The following is a 24,261-nucleotide window of genomic DNA, read 5'->3' as shown; positions in this document are numbered from 1 at the left end:
TTATTAATTCCATGCCGAATTTTATCATCAAATCATTAATATATTTTTGTTGTGACAGTTTCGTGGCATACTCATTTTTGACAATGTCAATGCCTAAAATATATTTCGCCAGTCCATAGTCTTTTAAATCAAACTCTTTGGAAAGTTCATCTTTGAAAGATTGTATGAGACCTTTATTGCGTGAAACTATCAGTAAATCATCAACATAAACCGCTAAGTATATAGACGTATCAATGGAGTTACCGTCCAAATAGTAGAGACACGGTTCCTTCAAAGACTGTTTAAAATGCATTGACTTCAATTTATTGTCAAGTCTTTTGTTCCATTGACGTCCAGCTTGTTTCAAGCCATACAGTGATTTCTTCAATCGACATACATCTCCACCTGTCTTCAGATCATTTAACATCTTACGAGCCTGCTCTTTTAAGCTTTCGTCTCTTTCTTCTTTAATAATTCTACCTAAGCACTCTGTCAACAATTCTGGAACCTCCATATAAATTTCCTCGTCAAGATATCCATTCAGATATGCAGTATTGATATCCAACTGGTGTATCTCCATGTCTAATTCAACCGCGAGCGCTGTAAGCAGTCTTACCGTGTCTAGTCGGACGACAGGTGAAAAAGTGTTTCGGTAATCGATGCCATATCGTTGACTGTAGCCCTTGGCTACCAACCGTGCTTTCTTCTTCTCGGTTTTGTCAACGTTAAGCTTCGTTGTCAATACATATCGGCATCCTACCGCTTTTCGATTTCTCGGCTTTTGAACAATTTCCCATGTTTCATTTTTTACAAGACTTTTGACCTCAGACAATATTGCTTCCTCCCATAGAGCACGTTCAGCGCTACTTAGGGCATCCCCTAAGGAAGTTTCCACAGTCAACGCAACATCCTCAGGTAAAGTTTCTTCTGCACGGCCATTATTATCATTGGGTATCATTTTATAGACCTTCTTAGGTCGGCCAACTTGGCCTTTCTGAAGTTTTGGTCTTCCGGGACCTCTCTTATACGTTACCTCTGTATCAGCTTGCGCTATTTCACTATCTTCCTCATGACATAGAGAAGGTGAACCAAGGGGTGAATCAGTCGTCTCCACGATCATTTCTCGAGTTCCTGAATAAGATGTACTTGGTATTACGTCCACCTCTACATATTTCGGCTTCGGTGTATCAACATCAGCAGAAAATTGATCTAGCTGAAAAGGATCATGAGTAATTGCCGATTTCCTGTCATCATTAGTATCGAGCCTCGTCTTGCAGAATTTCACATCCCTAGCTATAATGGTTTTATGGTCTACTGGTATCCATACCTTATATCCCTTTTGGTTCATTGGATATCCAATAAATATTCCATTGACACTTCTGGCAGCAAATTTGTCCTTGGTTGGACTCTTGTCTAGAACATAAACTTCAGCTCCAAACTTCTGAAGATACTCAATCTTCACTGGAGAGCCAAACCACTTCTCGTACGGAATTGTACCACCCAAACTACTCGTGGGACAACGATTCCTAATATGACATGCCACCAATACAGCATCTCCCCAAAAACCTGCTGAGAGATTAGATGAAAGTAACATACACCTAGCCATTTCAACAACAGGAGTTCATTCGTTCTGCTACGCCATTCTGCTGTGGGGTTTGAGGTATAGTCAGTCTTCTTATTATCCCCTCTTGTTTCAGGAATTGATCAAACTTATTATTACAGTATTCTCCACCGTTATCAGTTTGTAAATACTTTATTTTCTTAGCGGTAAGGTTCTCAACATAGCTCTTGTATTCTTTGAAACATTCCAGAACACCACTCTTACTCTTCAGTAAGTAAACTTCGCACCATCTAGTACAATCGTCAATAAACGTGACAAAATATTTTGCACCACCGACAGTTTCATTTCGAATTGGCCCAACTACATCGGAATGGATGATGGACAGTTTTTCGTCACATGGTCCACTCGACTTGGAAAATGGGAAAGAAGTCATCTTACCCTGCACACAATACTTACAGTCGTATAAAATATTTATATTTGACATATCAACTTTAATGCCCACATGACCTAATACTTTTATTAAATCCTTCACATTTAAGTGACCTAAACGTTCGTGCCAGGATAGTAAATCGTTCTTAGTTTCGGAAATCGCAGAAACAGAAGCATGGCCCTCCCGCATATAATAAAGGTTGTTTTTTCGATCTGCTATGAACTTAATATTCCCTTCAGAATCGGTTACATAAGCTGAATCTTTCTTAAAAGTTACATTAAAACCTTTGCTTGTAATTTTAGATACGGAAATTAAGTTGCATCGCAAATCGGGAACATATAAAGTGTCTGATAGTTTTATCGGAACCTCCCCATTCAAACTCACAGTTCCTTTACCTTTTGCAAATGTACTCACATTGGTGGCCAAACTTAACTTACTACTGCAATTTGTCAAGGTGTCAAATTTTCCTTTCGATCTACAAAGGTGCGATGTACACCCACTATCTATGAGCCAGTTTCCTCCACATCCCGAACCAATCACTCCGTTACACTCTGAAACAGATAGAACACATGAGTTAAAATTCTCACTAGCACCTAACTCACTAACACATTTTGAGTCCTGCCTTGTTCCTTTACACGGGCATTCCGAAGCTTTATGCCCAAATTTATGACATCTGTAACATTTAAATTTAAACGCTTGATCCGGTTTATAATTCTGCGGATTTTTAGATGTAGAACTCTTCGTGGTTTTTCTCCTAGCGAACATTGCTGACGACCCCCTCTCTGTCTCCTTCCTTTGCTGTCGCCTAGAGGCATCTTCTTCAAGAATTTTAACTTTCAAAGAATTCGGGTCTGGCAATGAATCTCTAGTCTCCATCGCACATCTAAAGTTCTCATAACTTGGGGGCAGACTATAGAGTAAAATAATAGATGCAAGATCATTATTTATATTTATGTCCATGTCTAGTAACTTTTCTTTGGCTTCAAAGAAGCTTAACAGATATTCACGCATGTCGTCCTCCTCACACATCTTGTGTAATATGAGCTGCTTTAACAGTGTCGCTTTCTTAGCGGGACCCGAAGACGCGAAGATGCTTTCTAATTTGAACCAACATTCTCGCGACGTACTCGTCCCCTTAATGTGTCGTAGCTCACCTGGACTAATTGAGAGAATAATCTCCGCTCTCGCCTTTGCATCCGCCGCTTCCCAAAGCAACGCCTCTGCTGGCTCAGCTGGCTTCTTAATGCTACCATCCACATAGCCCCACACATCGCTCTTGATCAATAGAGCATGGGCCTGGATTCGCCATGAGTCGTAATTATCACGGCTTAGTAATTCTATCCGCACACTCGCCATCGTTACTAGGTTAAGCACTCTAGTACCCCCTTTTTTTTTTTTATTAATTTACTAGACTATGACTGGGCCCATAACCTTTGTTGGGTTATAAGTGTGCAGCGGTAGTCGCGTGCAGCAGTCCAGTTTATTAATAAGTGACAATATAAAAACATAACAAGACCATAGCAACGCCAACTTTAAATAACGAACTATGACGATATAATATGTATGCAAATTACCAAAGAGTTTCCTCTAATATAATAAATAATAAATAATAAATAATAAATAATAAATAATAAATAATAAATAATAAATAATAAATAATAAATAATAAATAATAAATAATAAATAATAAATAATAAATAATAAATAATAAATAATAAATAATAAATAATAAATAATAAATAATAAATAATAAATAATAAATAATAAATAATAAATAATAAATAATAAATAATAAATAATAAATAATAAATAATAAATAATAAATAATAAATAATAAATAATAAATAATAAATAATAAATAATAAATAATAAATAATAAATAATAAATAATAAATAATAAATAATAAATAATAAATAATAAATAATAAATAATAAATAATAAATAATAAATAATAAATAATAAATAATAAATAATAAATAATAAATAATAAATAATAAATAATAAATAATAAATAATAAATAATAAATAATAAATAATAAATAATAAATAATAAATAATAAATAATAAATAATAAATAATAAATAATAAATAATAAATAATAAATAATAAATAATAAATAATAAATAATAAATAATAAATAATAAATAATAAATAATAAATAATAAATAATAAATAATAAATAATACAGTAAACAGTAAACATTAAACATTAAACATTAAACATTAAACATTAAACATTAAACATTAAACATTAAACATTAAACATTAAACATTAAACATTAAACATTAAACATTAAACATTAAACATTAAACATTAAACATTAAACATTAAACATTAAACATTAAACATTAAACATTAAACATTAAACATTAAACATTAAACATTAAACATTAAACATTAAACATTAAACATTAAACATTAAACATTAAACATTAAACATTAAACATTAAACATTAAACATTAAACATTAAACATTAAACATTAAACATTAAACATTAAACATTAAACATTAAACATTAAACATTAAACATTAAACATTAAACATTAAACATTAAACATTAAACATTAAACATTAAACATTAAACATTAAACATTAAACATTAAACATTAAACATTAAAAATTAAACATTAAACATTAAACATTAAACATTAAACATTAAACATTAAACATTAAACATTAAACATTAAACATTAAACATTAAACATTAAACATTAAACATTAAACATTAAACATTAAACATTAAACATTAAACATTAAACATTAAACATTAAACATTAAACATTAAACATTAAACATTAAACATTAAACATTAAACATTAAACATTAAACATTAAACATTAAACATTAAACATTAAACATTAAACATTAAACATTAAACATTAAACATTAAACATTAAACATTAAACATTAAACATTAAACATTAAACATTAAACATTAAACATTAAACATTAAACATTAAACATTAAACATTAAACATTAAATAATTAAACATTAAATAATTAAACATTAAATAATTAAACATTAAATAATTAAACATTAAATAATTAAACATTAAATAATTAAACATTAAACATTAAATAATTAAACATTAAATAATTAAACATTAAACTTTAAATAATTAATAATAAATAAATTAACTATTAATAAATAACAATTAAATTGATTAAATTTCCTTACATACCGTCATATATCGTCGTTATATTGACACCGTCATCGGCGTCCGCTCTCACTGGCAGTTACTGCATAGCTTTAGAAGAAAAAGCATGTTATTGAAAATTTTCAAACACTTCTCTATTGAAGATTTGTCCATAATTGCATTATTGTTAGAAGAAGAAAAATGCAAAAAAAAAAGAAAGCACGTGTACGCAGTTCCGATACTCTATTCACATTGCCGGCAAGGAACCACAGACACGTACAGACATGAACCGCGCAGACAAAATATTCTTTCCAATAATACTGGCCGGGCACGACACGTGTCTGTAAGCGTCTGTACGGTCGTGTACGATAGATATAAATACGTTAATAGTTATTGTATGGAAGAATATCATTTTATCTGCCACGGCACGTGTCTGCCACACTCAATGTCTGTAGATATAAATCGACCTTTACATGTGTACTTTGTACACACACACTTTTTTTATTTTATTAAGTAACTAAATTACATTTTTTTTGGTAGTTTGGTATTTTTATAAGGGCACAGAAATTGTGCTAAGACCCAGTTGGCTATTTTAGAAAATGTGGATATAAGTAAGCAATTATGATAATAATGAATTTTTATATTATTAGGTAATTGTGACCATATTTATGGTGGTGTTTCTATATATTATGTACATAACAACAACTAATTTTTATTTATTTTATTAACTAACTTGAGTGTAAATTGTGTGGTAAGAGTATTAGAATGTGAATTCCACAATCCAATCTCCAATCCGTACAACTATAAACGAAAATATTATGGTTTTTCTTTTGCAACAATGCTATTTTATATTATTTCTCCATCCCATCGCATCTAACACATACCCATCCTATATCTTTAATTCAACACCTGATATGATTGCTTTTGTTTTCTACAAGTGAAAAAATTAAACGTTTTTATATAAATCATTTTGAAAGAAAGAAAAAACTTTATTATACACAATATACAGGTTGTTTAGATTAAGTAAAGTACACTGGCCCCCACATTGGGATTACCTGTGTTGTGGGCAGCCAGTTTGATAATTTAAAAAAAAAAAACATTAAGCGTACGTAATACTTAGTAAAAAATAGTACTTCCCCTTGAATATTTATTATACACTTTTTTCTAATAAAAATATTATTAGAAAAAAATGTGGACAAAAGACGATAATAACATGAATCAAAACAAATATGAATAAATGTGTAAATGAAGACAGGGCAAACATTGTGTTGTCTCCTTTTTACGCTTATGCGTAAAATATTTGGCTTTGGCGTTTAAAATCAACGATCATATCATCATATCATCATCCCTTCATTTGCTATTTTAGCAGTTCTATGTTATTTCTTCATTTCAAATTGTATTAATAAATATAATATACAGCATTTATTGTATTGTAATCATACATCTAGATTTAGGACACAACAACTAACAACAGGCTATACAATTTGATTTGACTAGCTTTGATCACAGGTATTGACATTTGACATTCACTGTATTTATGTCATAAGGCATCTTGACTAAGCCCCCAGCCAGCTGATTTTTACATTACATGCCAAAATAATTAAATATCTTTCAATTGTTGTCATTATTCCTTTAGCAAATTGTCATTTGTTAGGGAAACTGGAAAATGAAAATGGAGTTTTGTTACGCTTTTAATGTAAAAATAATTAATGATAAATTATGAAGTTAATTACTTTAATTTTCGAATCCTGCCGTGGTTAGGATGGAGAACACTACTCCATTTCAACCTTGGGCCGTTGAAGAGAGTTCAAAATTAGTAAAATCAGAGAGAGAATTAGCGGATGACGCGAAACTTCATCGGGAAAATGTCAATCATCCAAAACATAGGCAAATTGCGTCTTACGATAAAGAAACTATCGTTGCTTCAAGTAATAATCCGGGACCATCAACTTCATCGGAAACGAGCTTGGATCCAGTTACTGGAAAGGAATCCAAAATGGATTCAGGAAAAATAGCTTCTATGCAACAAATAGTTGAAAATACCATAAGGTAAGTGTACAAATAAGATTCATTCTGTATCTGAGAAGTGAAGTCCAGAATAAGAGGTAGGTTCTATATGAAGCTTATCTAACTGCATAGTATATTTGATTTAATCAGGTCCATCATTCCTATACTTATTTTGTTTACATATGCAAATTTAAGTGATAAATCTTTGTGCAAAATACTCATTATTAATGTAATGTAACTTACAGTAATTAAGTTATATATTCACTCTGCTGTTATTTTAGTAGATTTGAAACATTTGGTTATTCTAATTAAATTATGTTCATTATTTAATCTTCATTTAGCAATAAACATAAATATTCATATACTTTATAAAATCTAAATAATAACAATAGTCATAATTTAAAAGTATGAGTGAACATGTTAATGTAGACAATTTATAATTTATAATAAAGCATAAAATATAACAATAACATTTATCAATGGTAGATAACTGATAAATTTTATTTTAAGATGGCATAAATAGTAAACATTTCTTTATTTCTTAGTTTATTCAATCTAATAAAACAACCGTGATTTGGTTGATACATGATATCTTTAATAAACTTGCTATAAATTGACTATTATTATTTAGTTCTACTACAAACACCTATTGCGTTCCAAAATTTTTATATAATGCACTCTATATGATGGTTCTTTTAACAAGTCATGTACTAATCTATAATTTGTCTATTAGTTATTGTATTGGTTAATGTATGTATTTTGTTTTGTTATTGTACCCATCCAAGGTTACCCATAACATAACATAAACAGAGAATTTTTGGCAGGAATTGAAATTACATTATTGTCATTTCTTAAAGTAAATATAGATCAATTTTAGCTTTTTCTCTGAGAGAACTATAATGAAATAATTCTAATTAGGAAATAATACTTAATAAGAATTTTTTTGTCATTATTCCAGTGTATATAGGAATATATATATTGACACTGAAAGCACACCAGATCACTATTATTTAAACTATGTCCTAATTTTAATCAGTAAAAACACATTATTTGTGGGTGGGTCAAATAAAACACAATATAGTTATTTAAATTTTCTGTATGAAAATGCTCTCTATATAAAATTGTCTGTACTGGTACTAACTAGTTTAGTGTATACTATCTATTCTAATAAACTAATATAATTTCAGCCAAGATGGACGGCAAAGGGTTGCACAATTACTGGAAGCAGTAGAAGCCCTCAGTGGTGCCGAGAGGTTGTTATTATATCTCCGTTTACCAACTGGAGTTCCCCCACATGATCCTTTAAAACAACCTGTTAATCCATTAGGTTCGAGGTGAGTGTAATATGTAGGGTTAGGGTAGTAGGACTCCTTTCTCCGCAATTAGACTCGTAATTGGTCTGTTGTGCGTACGAGTCCTGGCTAATTTAGCCAGCCTAGTGTAATATGTATCTGTCGCTTGGTTTATATCACTTGCTTTTGGTTTTTATTTTAGGAATTCATAATTTGTTACATTACTAAGAATCAACAATGAAATAGATAAAACAAATTAAATCACAGTGCATAATATATAATTATTATAAAGCTAAACAGTTTGTTTACAAATGCGTTTTTATGTATTTAAAAATAATACTGTACATATTAAAATTAAAGAGTAGTAAATGTTTCATATTGAAATTGAGGAGAACAGCTTAGTTGTCATATATACACATGATACAGTAGTTTATAAAAAAAAATCTGTGTAATCCAAATGATCATTGCTAGTTCTAAAGGCCGATTTACATTATCTTAGCGTTTAGGAGAGTGCTTTAGTACAACTTGAAAGGCAAGTTCTTTAGTGCTTGAGTGCGTTGCGAGTGAACGTTTACATTTCTTCCAGTAGAGTATCATTACAGCGCCACAATGAACGCGCATCGACGTCGGCAAATACGCTCTATTCTACGCAAAACACTAACTGTAGTTATGGAACAAATAGAAGACGAGATTTTATTCGAAATAAATAAACTAAATATAAATAATAAACAAAATTGCTTCTTTTAAGGCAGTGTATGCTGAATGCCTAGCCGGTTTGTTTTTGTATAAATTGTTTTTAACGTTCCACAAACATTCGTGAACAACATATTCAGACACAAATTTGATAGTTGTATCTTCCGAACATTTAGCCATCTATAAAAATCAAAAAACACGCACGCGTTTCACGGCACTTATGCACTCTATACTAAGATAGAGTGCATAAGTGCAAGTATTACGTAACCCAATTTTTGGAGATTATTGACCCCCCCCCCACCCTCCATGTATTAACTCGCCGTAACGTTTTTCAGTACCCAAGTACAGTACTGGACTCAAGTATAGTAAAACGTTTCGTGACCACCTAGTGACTCTTTAGTTACTATTATGTGGTGTAAGTCGAAAATAATCTTAACAATAACGCGTAATTCAATCCCCGCCCCGCATCGTAACGTTTTACAAAAGGAAACTTTCTAAATGTTTAGATAAACCAACCGTAGTGAAGTTGTACAATTAAATGACCCACACAAGCGGTCACATAAGTGTGACATTAACAATTAGCTGAGTGGTGTCCTTTTTAGCATTTCTCTCTCTCTATGCAGAGACATTGTGTCTCTTTGCATTTTCTATAGAGTGTATTTCTGTGAGTGTTCTGAAGAATTGTTTGGGTTGATGGCTGGAAGTCTTCAACAGTCCGTTTCTTCTCAGTCTTCAACTAGCGAACTGTGGATTCGACTCCCGGTGGGGTTCTTCCCTGAGAGATACGACCTCCAACTATTTCAAGTGTACTCCTTCCTCAAAGGCCGGCAACGGTCCCACTAAAAATGGGTGTCTATGGGCTGCGATGACTGCCCTTTAGGCTTGTTTGCCCCCCTATTACATAAAAAAAAAGATATAGTTTTAAAAAGATTATCTACGATAGGTAAATAAATTATTGTTAAATATTGTTTCTTTCTAATACAGTGATTTTTATGTTTCTAGAGCAGAGCTTCAACAAACTGTCACCTGGATACAAACACACTTGGAAGTAGATCCAGATGTTTCTCTACCAAAACAGGATGTCTACGATGAATACATGTAAGTACCATAGATTGGATTGTCTCTCTCCCTACAATATGCAGAGGGGGCCGATGGCTGCTGGCTGTATATAATACGTTACTAGCGACCCGCTATGCTGATACTAAATACACCACAGAAAAACTGTGAATGTTGTATATGTCACCGTAAAATTGTAAACACCGTTAGATTGTAATCTATCTCGCGAGATTGTAAACTGTCGAAAGATTGTCAACCTCAACGAACTGCTTACAATTTAACGTATTATTATTCGGTAGATTGTAATCTATCGAAGTGAAATCGTCAATTTACAATCTTAAAATTTTCTAATTGTTAACTGTCCGAAGGCTGTCCCTGATTGGTTGGCTTTATAGTAGACCGTTCTATGTCCATGGAGTTAGGAATGAAACACGGGTATCAGTCAAATAAACTGAATGTACTTCAAGAATTGTGTCATCAAGTACTTATTCATTACTTAGTAGGTAATTAATAAGTACGTGATGTCAGAATTGAGTTCACAATCTCGCGAGATAGATTACAATCTAACGGTATTTACAATTTTACGTTGACATACATATAATATTATGATCTCGATCCTTCGGGCCAGTCAGAGGGATGAGCTTCCATTCCTCCACATACTTATTTGTCTCTTTCCGTTCCCGCTGTGAAGGTTACGGTGTTTGATAAAGCGATATTAAAATTCTTTCTTCTTGATCATGGGATCCGCCCTTGTAGCCTATATTATGCTATTTTAAATATTATCAGATAAAAATAATTTCGGACTGGTATTTTTGGTTAGGAATATAAATTAGGACCTTAGGCACTTTATGTACATAATATACAATAATAGCGCGGAGATTTCTCTTTCTCTGTTTCAATTGTGTTGTTATTAAATTAAACTAAATAACTTTATTAAAATGTGGTCCTTGTATTTGAATTGCTCTAAAAACGGGTTTACGAGAATACTCCTACAACGCGATTTTCTATAACGCGGTCCAGGTATATGGCGTTATAGGGGGGTTTGCTGTATAATTAAAATAATTAGTTTATAAAAGGACAAATAATTAGACACATTTTCTTATTGATTAATTGTGTGAATCGTGGACCAATTATTATAATTATAAGTTCTATATCGGTCATTATTCATACACGTGTATGATTAATTCTCTGTATATAATTTATTTGTGATAGGTATTTATCAACACCAGAAAATTAATTAATAAATATGTTTCTAAATACGTCGTCTTTTTACATCTTGCCAGTATTGTATAGTAATAAAAATAATTCGGCCCAGCCGTTCTCGAGTTATAAGTGTTTGAAACCCGACTTTTGTTTTATATACTGACTAGCAAACTCGGCGAACTCCGTTTCGCCACCAGATGGCTTCGTTTTATGTAACATTTCGTTTGGTGATCCCGCTTTTCTGTTGAATTTTTTCCTGAATTTTCTTTGCTATAAACCTCACGGAGCCCGAGACCTTTCCAACGAATGCAAAACCGTGGAAATCGGTTCGTGCGTTCTAGAGTTATAGCGTCAGAAAGGAAAACCCGACTTATTTTTATATACAGATTATGTAAGGTGCAATTACGTAAATGATTAATGTATTATTAATAAATGACTCATTGATTCATCAACGTGGAGTCTTACTAGCTGATCAGCATTCTGCGTCCGACACCTGCCGCCGACATTTTGGGTCTTGGGCAAGATTCCTCACGATGTTTTCCTTTACCGTATGAAGTTTAATGCGCACATAGAAAAACAATTGAATTGCCGGGAAACAAACCTACGACCTTGGGGGCCTCATAGCCTAGTGGTCTTATTAAGTGGCAGCTAGATGAGGGGTACCGGGTTCGATTCCCGGTTCGAGGGCAAGTTTTAATTTAATTTAAATTTGTTCTCAGCCTTTGGGAGTGTTGTGCGGTACCGGGCGAGTGCCTAAACCGTACATGGAGGACATGGTCCAATTTCTATGGCAAAAAGTACGAATTATAAAAATCTTATACTTGACGCTGGCTAATGCACAAACCGTGCCAGAGCTATATAAAAAAAAAACCTACGACCTTATTAATTAATAGTACCCAAATCTGATAACATTTATTAAGGAGGCAACGGATGGCCATGTCGGTAGCGCATCTCTTCCTAGCAACCCTGCAGGAAAGAAAAAAAAGAGAACTGACGGTAAAAAAATATGTAAAAGTTAATTTTAAGAATCATAGTAAATACAATAATAAAAGTCACAATTGCAAAGGAAAGGATAATTTGTTTATTTTTTATTTCGTTGCAAGAAATACAATTAAAATAAAATAATTAAATTATACGAAGGGAACGGCGGCCCTATCGATCTAGGCAACTACTGTAATTAAAAAAATTCATAAGGTAAGCGCAAGAAGTGTAAAACTTCATCTAATATATAAAATTCTCGTGTCGCGGTCTTTGTGGTTAAACTCCTCCGAAACGGCTTGACCGATTCTCATGAAATTTTGTGTGCATATTGGGTATGTCTGAGAGTCGGACAACATCTATTTTTCATTCCCCTAAATGTTAAGGGTAGTCCACCCCTATTTTTTTTTTAATTTTAGATAAAAAATTTATTCCTTATTTTTTTTGTGATGCAGCATTAAAAAATACATACAACCCCCAATTTTCACCCCTCTACGATCAACCCCTATTTTTTTATTATAAATGATGTACATGGCAAAACGACGTTTGCCCGGTCAGCTAGTAATATAATATGTGAGGAAATCATATTTTCCTATACAATTTCTTTTTTATATTTTATTTTTCTTCTTTGCCGTCTGATTGACGATGTTTAATTTGAAACTTGACATAATAGATAATAATTTAATTTTAATTTTTTTCTTTATATTATTTTATTTTATAAAACCTAGAATATAGGCTTTAAATGTTGATTCTTTTGTATTCACAGGTGAGTGAATAATTTGTAAATATATATTTTTTATTAAATGTAAATTAATAGATATTTCTTTTGTAAATAAATCTTTTGTATTCACAGAGAAACGCAGTTGCGTCTTATTTATTCCCAGTACTCGTATAAGCGATTGATACCATTATACTCAAACTCAAAATATCTTTATTCAAGTGGGTAACCAAGTACACTTTTGAATCGTCAAGTTAAATTAATCGTAAATTTACATTTACTACCAGTTCGCAAGTCAAGGGCGTAGAGCGGGTAAGAAGAACTGGCAAGAAACTTTCCGCCACTCTTTTTAATCGCCAATTATTGTCATACAAATTGTTTGAACTGGAGCAATTCAATCCCAAGGATCATTTAAGTAGTCCTCAAATTTATAAAAAGCTTTGTTGATTAATTTTCGTTTAACGAGGGCTTTGAATTTATTTAGTGATAATTCTTTAATTTCGCTTGGGAGTATTATATATATATAATTACTTAGACAAAGAATTGACCAATCAAATTAATTATTATATAGTGTGGCGTATAATATACGATGTGGACAGATAATGCTTGTACAGATTTAAAGGAAGATAGAGAAGGAGTAAAGCAGATAGGGACGGGAAGTGAAATAGCCTCACTGTAGAGACCCTAAAAGATTCGCCAAGAAGAGTTATGTGATGGAATTTCATGGATATAGTTTAAAGAGCATAGGCTACTATTGTAGGGGTCATGCTGCTGATGTCGAAACTATTTTCATCCTGCAGAAGAGGGCTATTCGTGCAATCTATAATTTAAAATGTAGGGAATCTCTTAGATATAAATTCAAGGACATTAATATACTTACCTTTCCCTCGCAATATATTTATGAAAATATTATGTATGTATACAAAAATAGTGAAAAGTTTACTAGAATAGAACATACGCACAATGTTAATACACGGAACAAACGCAGGCTGCAATTTCCCCGTACTAGACTATCTAAAGTTAGTAATTCTTTTTTGGGGATAGGGATCTTTTTCTCTCGGCCTACACCCTCTGTCTTCTTTGCCGATAAGTAGGGATGCCGACAAATTCAAATTTAATGACGTGGAATAAGTGATACATGTATCTTATGTTCCATTATAAACATATTTTATTTTTATTTTATTTTTTTATAATATTTTTATAATTGCATAAATGATTTTCTCCTTATAATAATGACATCGTTATTTTATTGTTTGGTAGCGTCAGTAATACGATAGGGAAGCATGTTATAATCATAACACGTGGTCGTTATCAATATTTACGTAATAGTACTGTTATGTCGTAGTAAGCATCAAATATTATAAATAAAAGTGCGTTTTCGTTCGTTTAAGATAAATTTACTTACCGCATACGGATTTCATTGAGTGCCAAGCCAAGACTCTGAAAGTGAGAGTCAGTATTAAAACTTGCATGCAGAATTACTCCTGTATCTCAAAATCGTTAAATTGTTAAAAAGATTCATATCTGTATTCGAAGTCAAACTTCGACTTAGTGATCCCCAATGGAAATCGGCTACTTGAACGCCAATCTAGCGCCAGCTAACGGTAAATTATGTAATTAAAAATACAGATGAATGAATGTTTAATACACTTACGTAGTACTTCATATGGAATACTGCTCACATATACTCTGTCGGATATACTAATTCTATGTTCCAACATTCTTTTTAACACTCTTCTTCTCCCCTTAGGGGCCATCCATAAAGTACGTCACACGAATTTTAGGACTTTTGAACCCCTCCCCCCGTCCTTGTCACAGGTTGTCACATTTTTATAACCTCTTGATGTGACGTCACATATTTTTTAAATTTATGTATGTATTTAAAAATAATCGTTGTAATAACAACTTTAAACAATTCGCGTAAGGTTGATTTTGCAATAATATATGCTTGTAACTTATAGAAAGAGACAGAAATAGTGTTTCGGGACACTTTCGAGCGTTACTTTTATTCGAGACTGTGCATCTTGGGTTTTTTGTATATCAATGGTTTTAGTATTTATAATTTTAACATGTGACGTCACAAAAGTATTGACCCCCCCATGCCCCTTGTCACACGATGCCACACTTCGGTGATACCCTCCCTCCCCATTAGCGTGTGACGTACTTTATGGATGGCCCCTTATCTCAAGACCTAACAGAGTCTTTGGGGCTTAGCTTCACTTTTTTTTCTGAAATTTTATATTATCTATTCAATCAATCGCTTCCTATTGCGATTGCTGCGTTTATTATCTTTTGTCGGATCATATCATTTGATTTCGTAACAAATTACGAAGCTAAAGCCCTTGAAATTAATATTTAATCTTGATTAATCTTTAAGGTTAATATTGTACACGTAAGGGCGTGACCAAATAGAGCGCGGCGTGCCGCGCTATTGTGTGCAGGGGCATTCGCATTAGGGATGATCGATAATAGAAAAACATCGATATTGACAAAGAAATAAAATATAGTTAAATCGTGCGAAATTTATTAAGGAACAGAACAAATACATATTTCGATATTTTTTATCAACTGACTCAATGTTAAGTAATTTTGATAAAGAAGAACCTTTTAATTTATTTCTTTGTTGATAAAGATACGAAGAACGAACAAGAAGTACTTTATGTGTATATGAGATGCCAGCACTAGTTTATTTTGTGTGTAAACAGTTGAAGTTATGGTATTACATTTGCCCCGTTCATGCATTTACCCTACCTGACCTATATAATTAATTTACCTACCTACCTATATAATTAATTTACCTACCTACCTACCTATATAATTAATTTAGAAATCCTTTTTCAGCGCTCACTGTATGAGTAGTAATATGAAGCCTCTATCGACTGCCGATTTTGGGAAAGTAATGAAGCAGGTCTACCCAACTGTGCGACCCAGGAGATTAGGGACGAGAGGGAATTCAAGGTAAAATAATTTTATTAACCAATCTCCCATTGATTTCCGTAATTCTTTGATTTAGGAGGCAAGACAGGAGCGTATCTTAAAAGTTCGGCGACGTACTCGGTCCTTAGAGTACGTCGTTTTTATATAACAGAGGGTAAACGGGCAGGAGGCTCACTTAATGATTAAGTGATATCACCGCCCATGAACTAACATAGCTAGAAGGCTCGCAAGTGCGTTGCCGGCCTTTATACTCGCTTCTATAGTTTGGGGTCTTAGATTTAGTCCAGACTTACCTGACTTAAGCTGATAGGTCTAAGATCTATTTTTTTGCATCAGTTACATACCCGCGACCGCGAAGAAACAGTTTTTTAACGATCAGCTGTGTACCAGTGACCGCGCCATCTGCCTCGCTCTCCTTCTCTCTCTCCCCCTCTCTCTCTCCCTCTCTCTCTCCCTCTCTCTCTCCCTCTCTCTCTCCCTCTCTCTCTCTCTCCCTCTCTCTCTCCCTCTCTCTCTCCCTCTCTCTGTCCTCATCTGCGTGCGCAAAACACTCGCTGACAACCGCAATAGTAATGGCGTAGTCACATGAGATACAATATTCGTTCACAATTACATTGTAAAAAATTGCATCTGATTATTATCTGAATTAAATATTCACTTAAATCAAGGAACTTTTGTGTGATCGTGTCGTGATCGAACTACGCATATTACCAAATCGAAATTCAACCATTCAATCACAATGTGCCACAGCGAAGCGTGACAGCTAGTATAGACCAGTGCAGATAGCCTTTAAAGTAAATAAAAAGTGAAAAAAATTACAGTAGGATGAAACCCATTAGAAAAGGAGGGGAATATGATCAAAATGAAAGGAAAAATAAATTACGGTCGATCTGAGGTCGGGAAGGGGTAGGGGGGGAGTTTTAAGGGTAAAAAACGGTTCATCTCGATTTCCGGCAAAACTAAAAGTCCTATCGAAGAAAGTTAAATGGCAATGTTGTAGGTAATAAAAAGATCTAAAACTTTTGTATTCACACATTTTTCACATAACCTCAAAATTTATGTGAAAAATTCAAAAAACCAAGTTTTTGGTTTTTAATTTTTATCTTTTACAAAAATATTTTTTTTTTAACGAAATTTGGTGAAAACTTACCTTTCTATGTCCCAAATACGCTGTAATTTATTTGATTAAAAATATTTATTTGTTCACCTTATTTTGAATTAATATCGAAAAAACACCCTAATTTTCAATCGAAAATTCTGACGTCAAAATTTCAGCTTTTTTCAAAAAGTAAATCTTCTCAGAAAACGCAAAAAATCGTATGCAGTAACGCCCAGACCTGTCATCCCCTTCCTTACTTCTCTATGAATCTTCTTTAAATTATAATCAGATGCCTATTTATTGCTATTTTGATTTGAGAAGTAGGGAAGGGGATGACGGGTCTGGGCGTTACTGCATACGATTTTTTGCGTTTTCTGAGAAGATTTACTACGGTAATATATATATTATATATATTTTTTTACCATAGGAAAGTAGAGATTTCAACGAACTGAAAGCACACCAACTTTTTGAAAAAAGCTGAAATTTTGACGTCAGAATTTTCGATTGAAAATTAGGGTGTTTTTTCGATATTAATTCAAAATAAGGTGAACAAATAAATATTTTTAATCAAATAAATTACAGCGTATTTGGGACATAGAAAGGTAAGTTTTCACCAAATTTCGTTAAAAAAAAAATATTTTTGTAAAAGATAAAAATTAAAAACCAAAAACTTGGTTTTTTTAATTTTTCACATAAATTTTGAGGTTATGTGAAAAATGTGTGAATACAAAAGTTTTAGATCTTTTTATTACCTACAACATTGCCATTTAACTTTCTTCGATAGGACTTTTAGTTTTGCCGGAAATCGAGATAAACCGTTTTTTACCCTTAAAACTCCCCCCATACCCCTTCCCGACCTCAGATCGCCCGTAATTTATTTTTCCTTTAATTTTTATAATATTCTCCTGCTTTTCTAATGGGTTTCATCCTACTGTAATTTTTTTTGGTTTCAAAAATTATCGGCACTGGTCTAGTAGTATAAGATCCCGATATACAACGACCTTCACCGAGATGCTTATTTAATGAAACGTATTTTATATTTAATTTAATATGTTAATAAATATAATCCATATGGTTTGCCTAGCAAATTTCAGTCCAGAGTATTTTAATTAATATTTAAAAAAAAATATATTTTTTAATAATTTGCATGTAGTAAATTGTTTTAATTTTTTTCAATCAATATTTTTAATCAGGGTAGTAGTATTATATATGTATCACTATAACTTTCTTTTTTACTAAAGATGTATATATACTTTAGTGTCACTTAAAAAATATACACATAAATAATTAATTGATTAAAAACACCCTAACGTTTGCATATTCTATGGGCTTAATACTTTCGATTGGTATAGAATTTATCTAATAATCATACCGGTGAAATGTAAAAAAAAATATTTTTTTTTTAAATATTAATTAGAATACTCTGGACTGAAATTTGCTAGGCAACCCATATGGATTATATTTATTGACATATTAAATTAAATATAAAATACGTTTCATTAAATAAGCATCTCGGTGAAGGTCGTTGTATATCGGGATCTTAGACCAGTGTTCTATGAAACTTAATATTAGGCCGTTTCTCCACTGCTCCGGTCCGGCAAACGTTAATTACCGATCCGATTTAGAAACTCACAACAGTACTTACGTACTTCTCCACTACTCCGGCATCCGATTTTCAACGATCCGATAACTTGCTAAATCGGGACGCGGTGTTTTATCGGTCCAAGTATATCCAAATATCCAAGAGGTTATAAATTATTTTTCACAGGTTTATTTATAGTTTGTTTAATTTGAAAGAATCTGGATAACCTGGACCAAACCAAATTATGTTGCTATTTATTTATATTTTTTTATACCATAGTATTAGTGAACTATTTATTAAGTAGATTATAATATTTTAAGATAGACAATATAAAAAAAATAATAAACTTGCCAGGGCAATAAAATATTCAGAATTTAGAACGTTTTATTAATAAAATAAAGTATATGGGTTTTAGTTAATATAAGTGTTGCATGATAATATACTTGATTTTTCGACTATGTGTTTGCGTGTTGTTCCCACGAGAATGTAAGTGCGTGCTCCTATTTCACCATGCCTCCTGCTGATAGAGGACAACTCTTTGTTTTTAATTTATGTTATTATTATTAATTACTTAATATGTCATGTGGAACATGGTTTAATGGTTGCAGCTCCTTACAAACGTTGTGTAAAAAAAAAACATGGCGATTAAACAGAGTGGCGGAGAGTTTATTGCCAGTTCTTCTCTTCCGTTCTACGCCCTTGATTTGAGAACTGGCACTAAATATAAAATTAGAAGCATTTATATGTATTTCTTTACAGACAAGTCATAAGTGTTACCAATATGATTAAATGATTTTTGAATTTGAATTTGTCGGATCGGATATAGTGGAGAAGCGCAATCCGGCCTTCCGATATTTTTCTCATGACTCATTCCGGTGCCGGACCGGAGCAGTGGAGAAAGGGCCTTAGGAAATAATCTTAACGCATGCGCGGTATACAGTCAAACCTGGATAAGCGAGAGTTCAAGGGAGCAATATCATTCTCGCTTATAGAGGTTTCTCACTAACCCGAGTTATGCTCTTATGCTTATGCTCTCGCTAATGCAGTTACATGGGTAGCGTTTCTCTCTTATAGAGGTACGCAGCAATAACACGCACAGCAAGTGCGATCGTCTCTAACGCATTTAAAGTACATAATATAAATAAATAAAGCCCAACTGTCGCTTATAGAGGTAAAGATATGTAGCAGTCTCACTTACGGAGGTCCATGAGGGAAAAACGACTCTCTCTTACAGAGGTTTTTGTTTCTCGCTAATAGAGGTTTTAGGAGCTTAAAATGACGGGTCCCGGCTATTACTCTCACTTATCCAGTTCTCACTTACCCAGGTTTGACTGTATTTACAAAATTATTTGTATTTTATTTTAGGTACTGTTACGCAGGTCTTCGTAAGAAAATTAAGCTTGAAGTTCCTCAGCTTCCTGATTTGGGAGAGTCATCCAAGGTAATTTTATTGATAGAAGAACCAGGCGCTACCTCTCGGCCTGGAATTCCTGTATATAAAAATATATTAGGGATGCATCCGATACCGATACCGATATATCGGCGATACTTTGGGTTTGCCGATATATCGGTATCGGCGATATTTTAATTGCCGATACAACGATACTTTTCAAATTTCGCGCTTTAAAGAAAAAAGTAATGTAAACGCGCATCTTGTTTGATCCGGGGCGTGGGAAACGAGGCACGGACTATCTATGCCCCTCATACCCGCTTAGTCCCCGCGTTTTCCATTTCGCTAGACACTTTAGTTGGTTTTTAACTGCTATCGCGCGTAGTATTTTTTCAATACCAAATAAAATAAAATACAGAATTACAAAAATCTTATCAATGTTAATTTTAACTATTAACAGTTATTTATTTTATTTTAATTTAACTATTACTCTTAATTCTTGATTTTATTTACTAAACCTTTAATCTTATTAAAAGTTTGTGACTGTTTATATCTTATAATAAAAATTAAAAACTTGATATATTTTACCTTAATTTAATTTGAATTGAATAAGCATTAGTATCGGTATCGGTATCGGAATCGGCGATATTTCTATAAGAGTATCGGTATCGTATCGGCAAAAAGGCGTATCGATGCATCCCTAAAATATATACAGGAATTCCAGTCCAAAAGGTAATACAAAAATAGTGATAAGTTTACTAGAATAGAACATACGCACAATGGTAATACTCGGAACAAACGCAGGCTGCAATTTCCGTACTAGACTATCTAAAGTTAGTAATTCTTTTTTGGGAAAAGGGATACTCTTCTTTAATAAAATCCCAGAGGCTCTTTTATCTCTGCCTTTCAATAAATTTAAGAAATGTATTAATGAAAAGCTGTGTAAAAAGGCTTACTATAAAGTCAACGATTATCTAGTTGATAAAAGGGCCTGGGACTAGTGCTAGACAGGCTACTTCTATTATCTGCGATATTTGTTTTAAAATAAGTGTTGGTTGATGATTTGCTATTTTAAAAGAGTACGCTTTTTACGCCGGCTTTTCCTCTCGGCCTACACCCTCTGTCTTCTTTGCCGATGAGTAGGGATGCCTACAAATTCAAATTTAATGACGTGGAATAAGTGATACTTGTATCTTATGTTCCATAAAAAAATTTTACGGTTTTTCGGTCCTATGTCGGTTTCCTCACAATGTTTTCCTTCATCGTAGGAGCGAGTTCAAATGCCTCCCAAAAAAAGAGCACAGCCGTGATTCGAACGTACGAACTTCTAGAGTGCACGCTCCAACACTGCTCGTTTATAGATATATTTTTTTAAAGACAATTCACACCAATTGACCTAGTCCCATGCTAAGCTGGTGAAGCTTGTGTTATGGGTACTAGGCAACGGATATACATACATATTATAGATAGACATATAAATACATATTTAAACACCCAAGACCTAAGCACAACACCAAATGCTCATCATATCGATGTTCGTCTCAGCCGGGGATCGAACCCGGACCCATGGATTCGCAGTCTATACTAACCATAGTAACCACTAGACCAATGAGTCGTCAATTATAATTAATATCAAAATAGTTTATTTCAAAATTCTTTTTCATTCAATTAAAATGATATGATATCTGCACACATATCTGAAAACATCGTAATATAATCACACTAAAAACGGATTTGAAATGGAACGAAAGTGAGCAATTTAAATACAATATAGAAAATTCATTGTATTGTAAACATTTATATTGAAGTTTTGAAAATGATATATACAGTGGATTATTTGGACGTCGTTACAGGCAGTAGACATAGACATAACATTTATTACATACGAAAACACACACACATAAACACACAAAATAACAATACTTAAAGAAAAAAAGGGTGCGTGTACTTATGTACGGGCGTAAGAAGTTATACTTCTTTGGCATTATTAAAAATAGTTTTTGATTGCATGCAAATAATTAATTACAATTAAATAATCAAAGACTGGAAAAGGAGTCATTATAGTCAATAAAGTTCAGTTTACATTTGAAAAATTAAATAAATAAATATTTATTATTATTCTCTTACATTAAGTGTTTTTTTTTTTTTTTTTTTTATAAAACAGGGGGCAAACGGGCAGGAGGCTCACCTGATGTTAAGTGATACCGCCGCCCATGGACACTCTCAATGCCAGAGGGCTCGCGAGTGCGTTGCCGGCCTTTCAGGAATCGGTACGCTCTTTTCTTGAAGGACCCTAAGTCGAATTGGTTCGGAAATACCTCAATGGGCAGCTGGTTCCACAAAGAGGTGGTGCGCGGCAAAAACTGCCTTGAAAAACGCTCAGTTGTGGAACGGCGGACGTCGAGGTGATACGGGTGGAATTTCGTACTCTGCCTCGACGTCCGATGACGAAACTCAGCTGCAGGTATTAATCCGAACAACTCCTCTGAACACTCTCCATGGTAAATGCGGTAGAAGATGCAGAGAGACCCCACATCTCTACGCAACGCCAAAGGATCAAGCTGCTCGGAAAGGGATTGGTCGTCAACGATTCGAACCGCTCTGCGTTGAATACGGTCAAGTGGAAGGAGCTGGTACTGGGGAGCCCCCGCCCAGAGGTGAGAGCAGTACTCCATGTGGGGCCGAATTTGCGCTTTATATAGTTGCATGCGGTGGCCCGGAGTGAAGTACCGTCTCGCCTTGCTGAGCACACCAAGCTTCTTGGAGGCTAATTTAGCCTTTCCCTCCAAGTGACCGCGAAACTGAACGTCGTTCGATATGTCAACGCCAAGTATTCCAATGCTGGCTGTGGCTTTAAGAAGAGTGTTTTCGAAAAGAGGAGTAGCGACAAAGGGTGTTTTTTTAGCGGAAAACGCGCAAACTTGTGTCTTCTTGGGGTTAAATTGGACTAGGTTTAGTCTGCCCCAGTCTGAGACTCCACGTAGAAGAGTTTCGACTTCAGACACAAGTTTGTTCCGGTACTCATCGACAACTGCCCGAGAAATACCTGCCCGGCCAGTGTAAAAAGTATCCCCAGTGCTGTCATCCGCATAGCAATGAATGTTGCTAAGTTGCAACATATCATTGATATGCAGAAGAAACAGGGTCGGGGATAGAACACAGCCTTGTGGGACCCCCGCGTACACGGGTTTAAGGTCGGAGCATGCTCCGTCGATGACGACCTTGATGCTCCGATCAGCCAGAAAGCTGGAGATCCAATCGCATAATTTCTCGGGTAGCCCATAGGCTGGAAGCTTCGAGAGCAGTGCTCTGTGCCACAGCCGATCGAAGGCTTTCGCTATGTCCAAACTAACCGCCAGCGCCTCCCCCTTGGACTCAATTGCCTCTGCCCATCTATGTGTAAGGTATACAAGAAGGTCACCAGCCGAACGACCACGACGAAAGCCGTACTGATAATCGCTAATCAGCTGGTGGCCCTCTAGATACCTCAAGAGCTGGCAGTTAACAATGGATTCCATTATTTTGGAGAACAAGGAGGTTATGGCTATTGGGCGATAGTTGGACGGATCAGAGCGATCGCCTTTTTTAGGGATCGGATGTATCGAAGCGGTTTTCCAGCACTTCGGGACAGTGCCAAGCGAGTACAGGTACCGGAAAAGGCGCGTTAAGACCGGAGCCAACTCAGGAGCACAAGTACGCAGCACAATTGGGGGGATACCATCCGGCCCGCTCGACTTATGAATGTCCAAGGAAGATAGTGCTCTGCGGACAGCACGTTGCCGGAATGTGATTTCCGGCATCGAAGAATCACACCGCGAAATGGTCGGTGGTGATCTTCCTCGGTCATCCAAAGTCGAGTTGGACGCGAAGAGACAGCCTAAAAGGTCGGCCTTCTCCTTCGCAGTGTGGGCCAGCGAGTCATCCTCCCTGTGCAGTGGTGGAATAGCGGGTGTAACATAAATTCTATTATTATTCGAATGTTGTTTTTAAATTATGTCCAATGCCGTAGCATTTTCCGTGGGCAACTTCATTCTATTAATTTTGTGTCACGGTGCGCGCGCATCGTAAAATTTCACTCTCATCAATTTTTCATAACGCGCCTAAAGAAGTATAACTTCAAAAATAAAATAAGACATATCAAAAACAATAAAAATTAAAAATTCCCTTTTGCCATTCGGTTCGCTTCTAGTGTGCAAT

At 34.1% G+C, this 24,261-nt stretch overlaps 1 protein-coding gene across 3 annotated transcripts in view; it reads left to right on the top strand.

Moving 5' to 3' along the window:
- Positions 1-6,738: 6,738 nt before the first annotated feature.
- Positions 6,739-24,261, top strand: part of LOC125061869 — a 28,485-nt gene continuing 10,962 nt past the window's right edge. The window contains exons 1-5 of one of the 3 annotated variants that reach the window (XM_047667503.1): positions 6,739-7,158; positions 8,304-8,450; positions 10,104-10,199; positions 15,898-16,014; positions 20,040-20,115. In XM_047667503.1, coding sequence (XP_047523459.1) covers positions 6,872-7,158; positions 8,304-8,450; positions 10,104-10,199; positions 15,898-16,014; positions 20,040-20,115 — 723 coding nt within the window. In that variant the 5' untranslated portion in view covers positions 6,739-6,871. Of the gene's footprint in view, positions 7,159-8,303; positions 8,451-10,103; positions 10,200-15,883; positions 16,015-20,039; positions 20,116-24,261 lie in introns of those variants that run through there. The other 2 variants (XM_047667504.1, XM_047667505.1) reach the window with 2 other exon arrangements.

Source organism: Pieris napi, chromosome 24 (assembly GCF_905475465.1).
Source record: "Pieris napi chromosome 24, ilPieNapi1.2, whole genome shotgun sequence".
NCBI lineage: Eukaryota > Metazoa > Arthropoda > Insecta > Lepidoptera > Pieridae > Pieris > Pieris napi.
The sequence above is the reverse complement of the archived record's forward strand: the minus strand, read 5'-3'. Positions and strand labels throughout refer to the sequence as shown.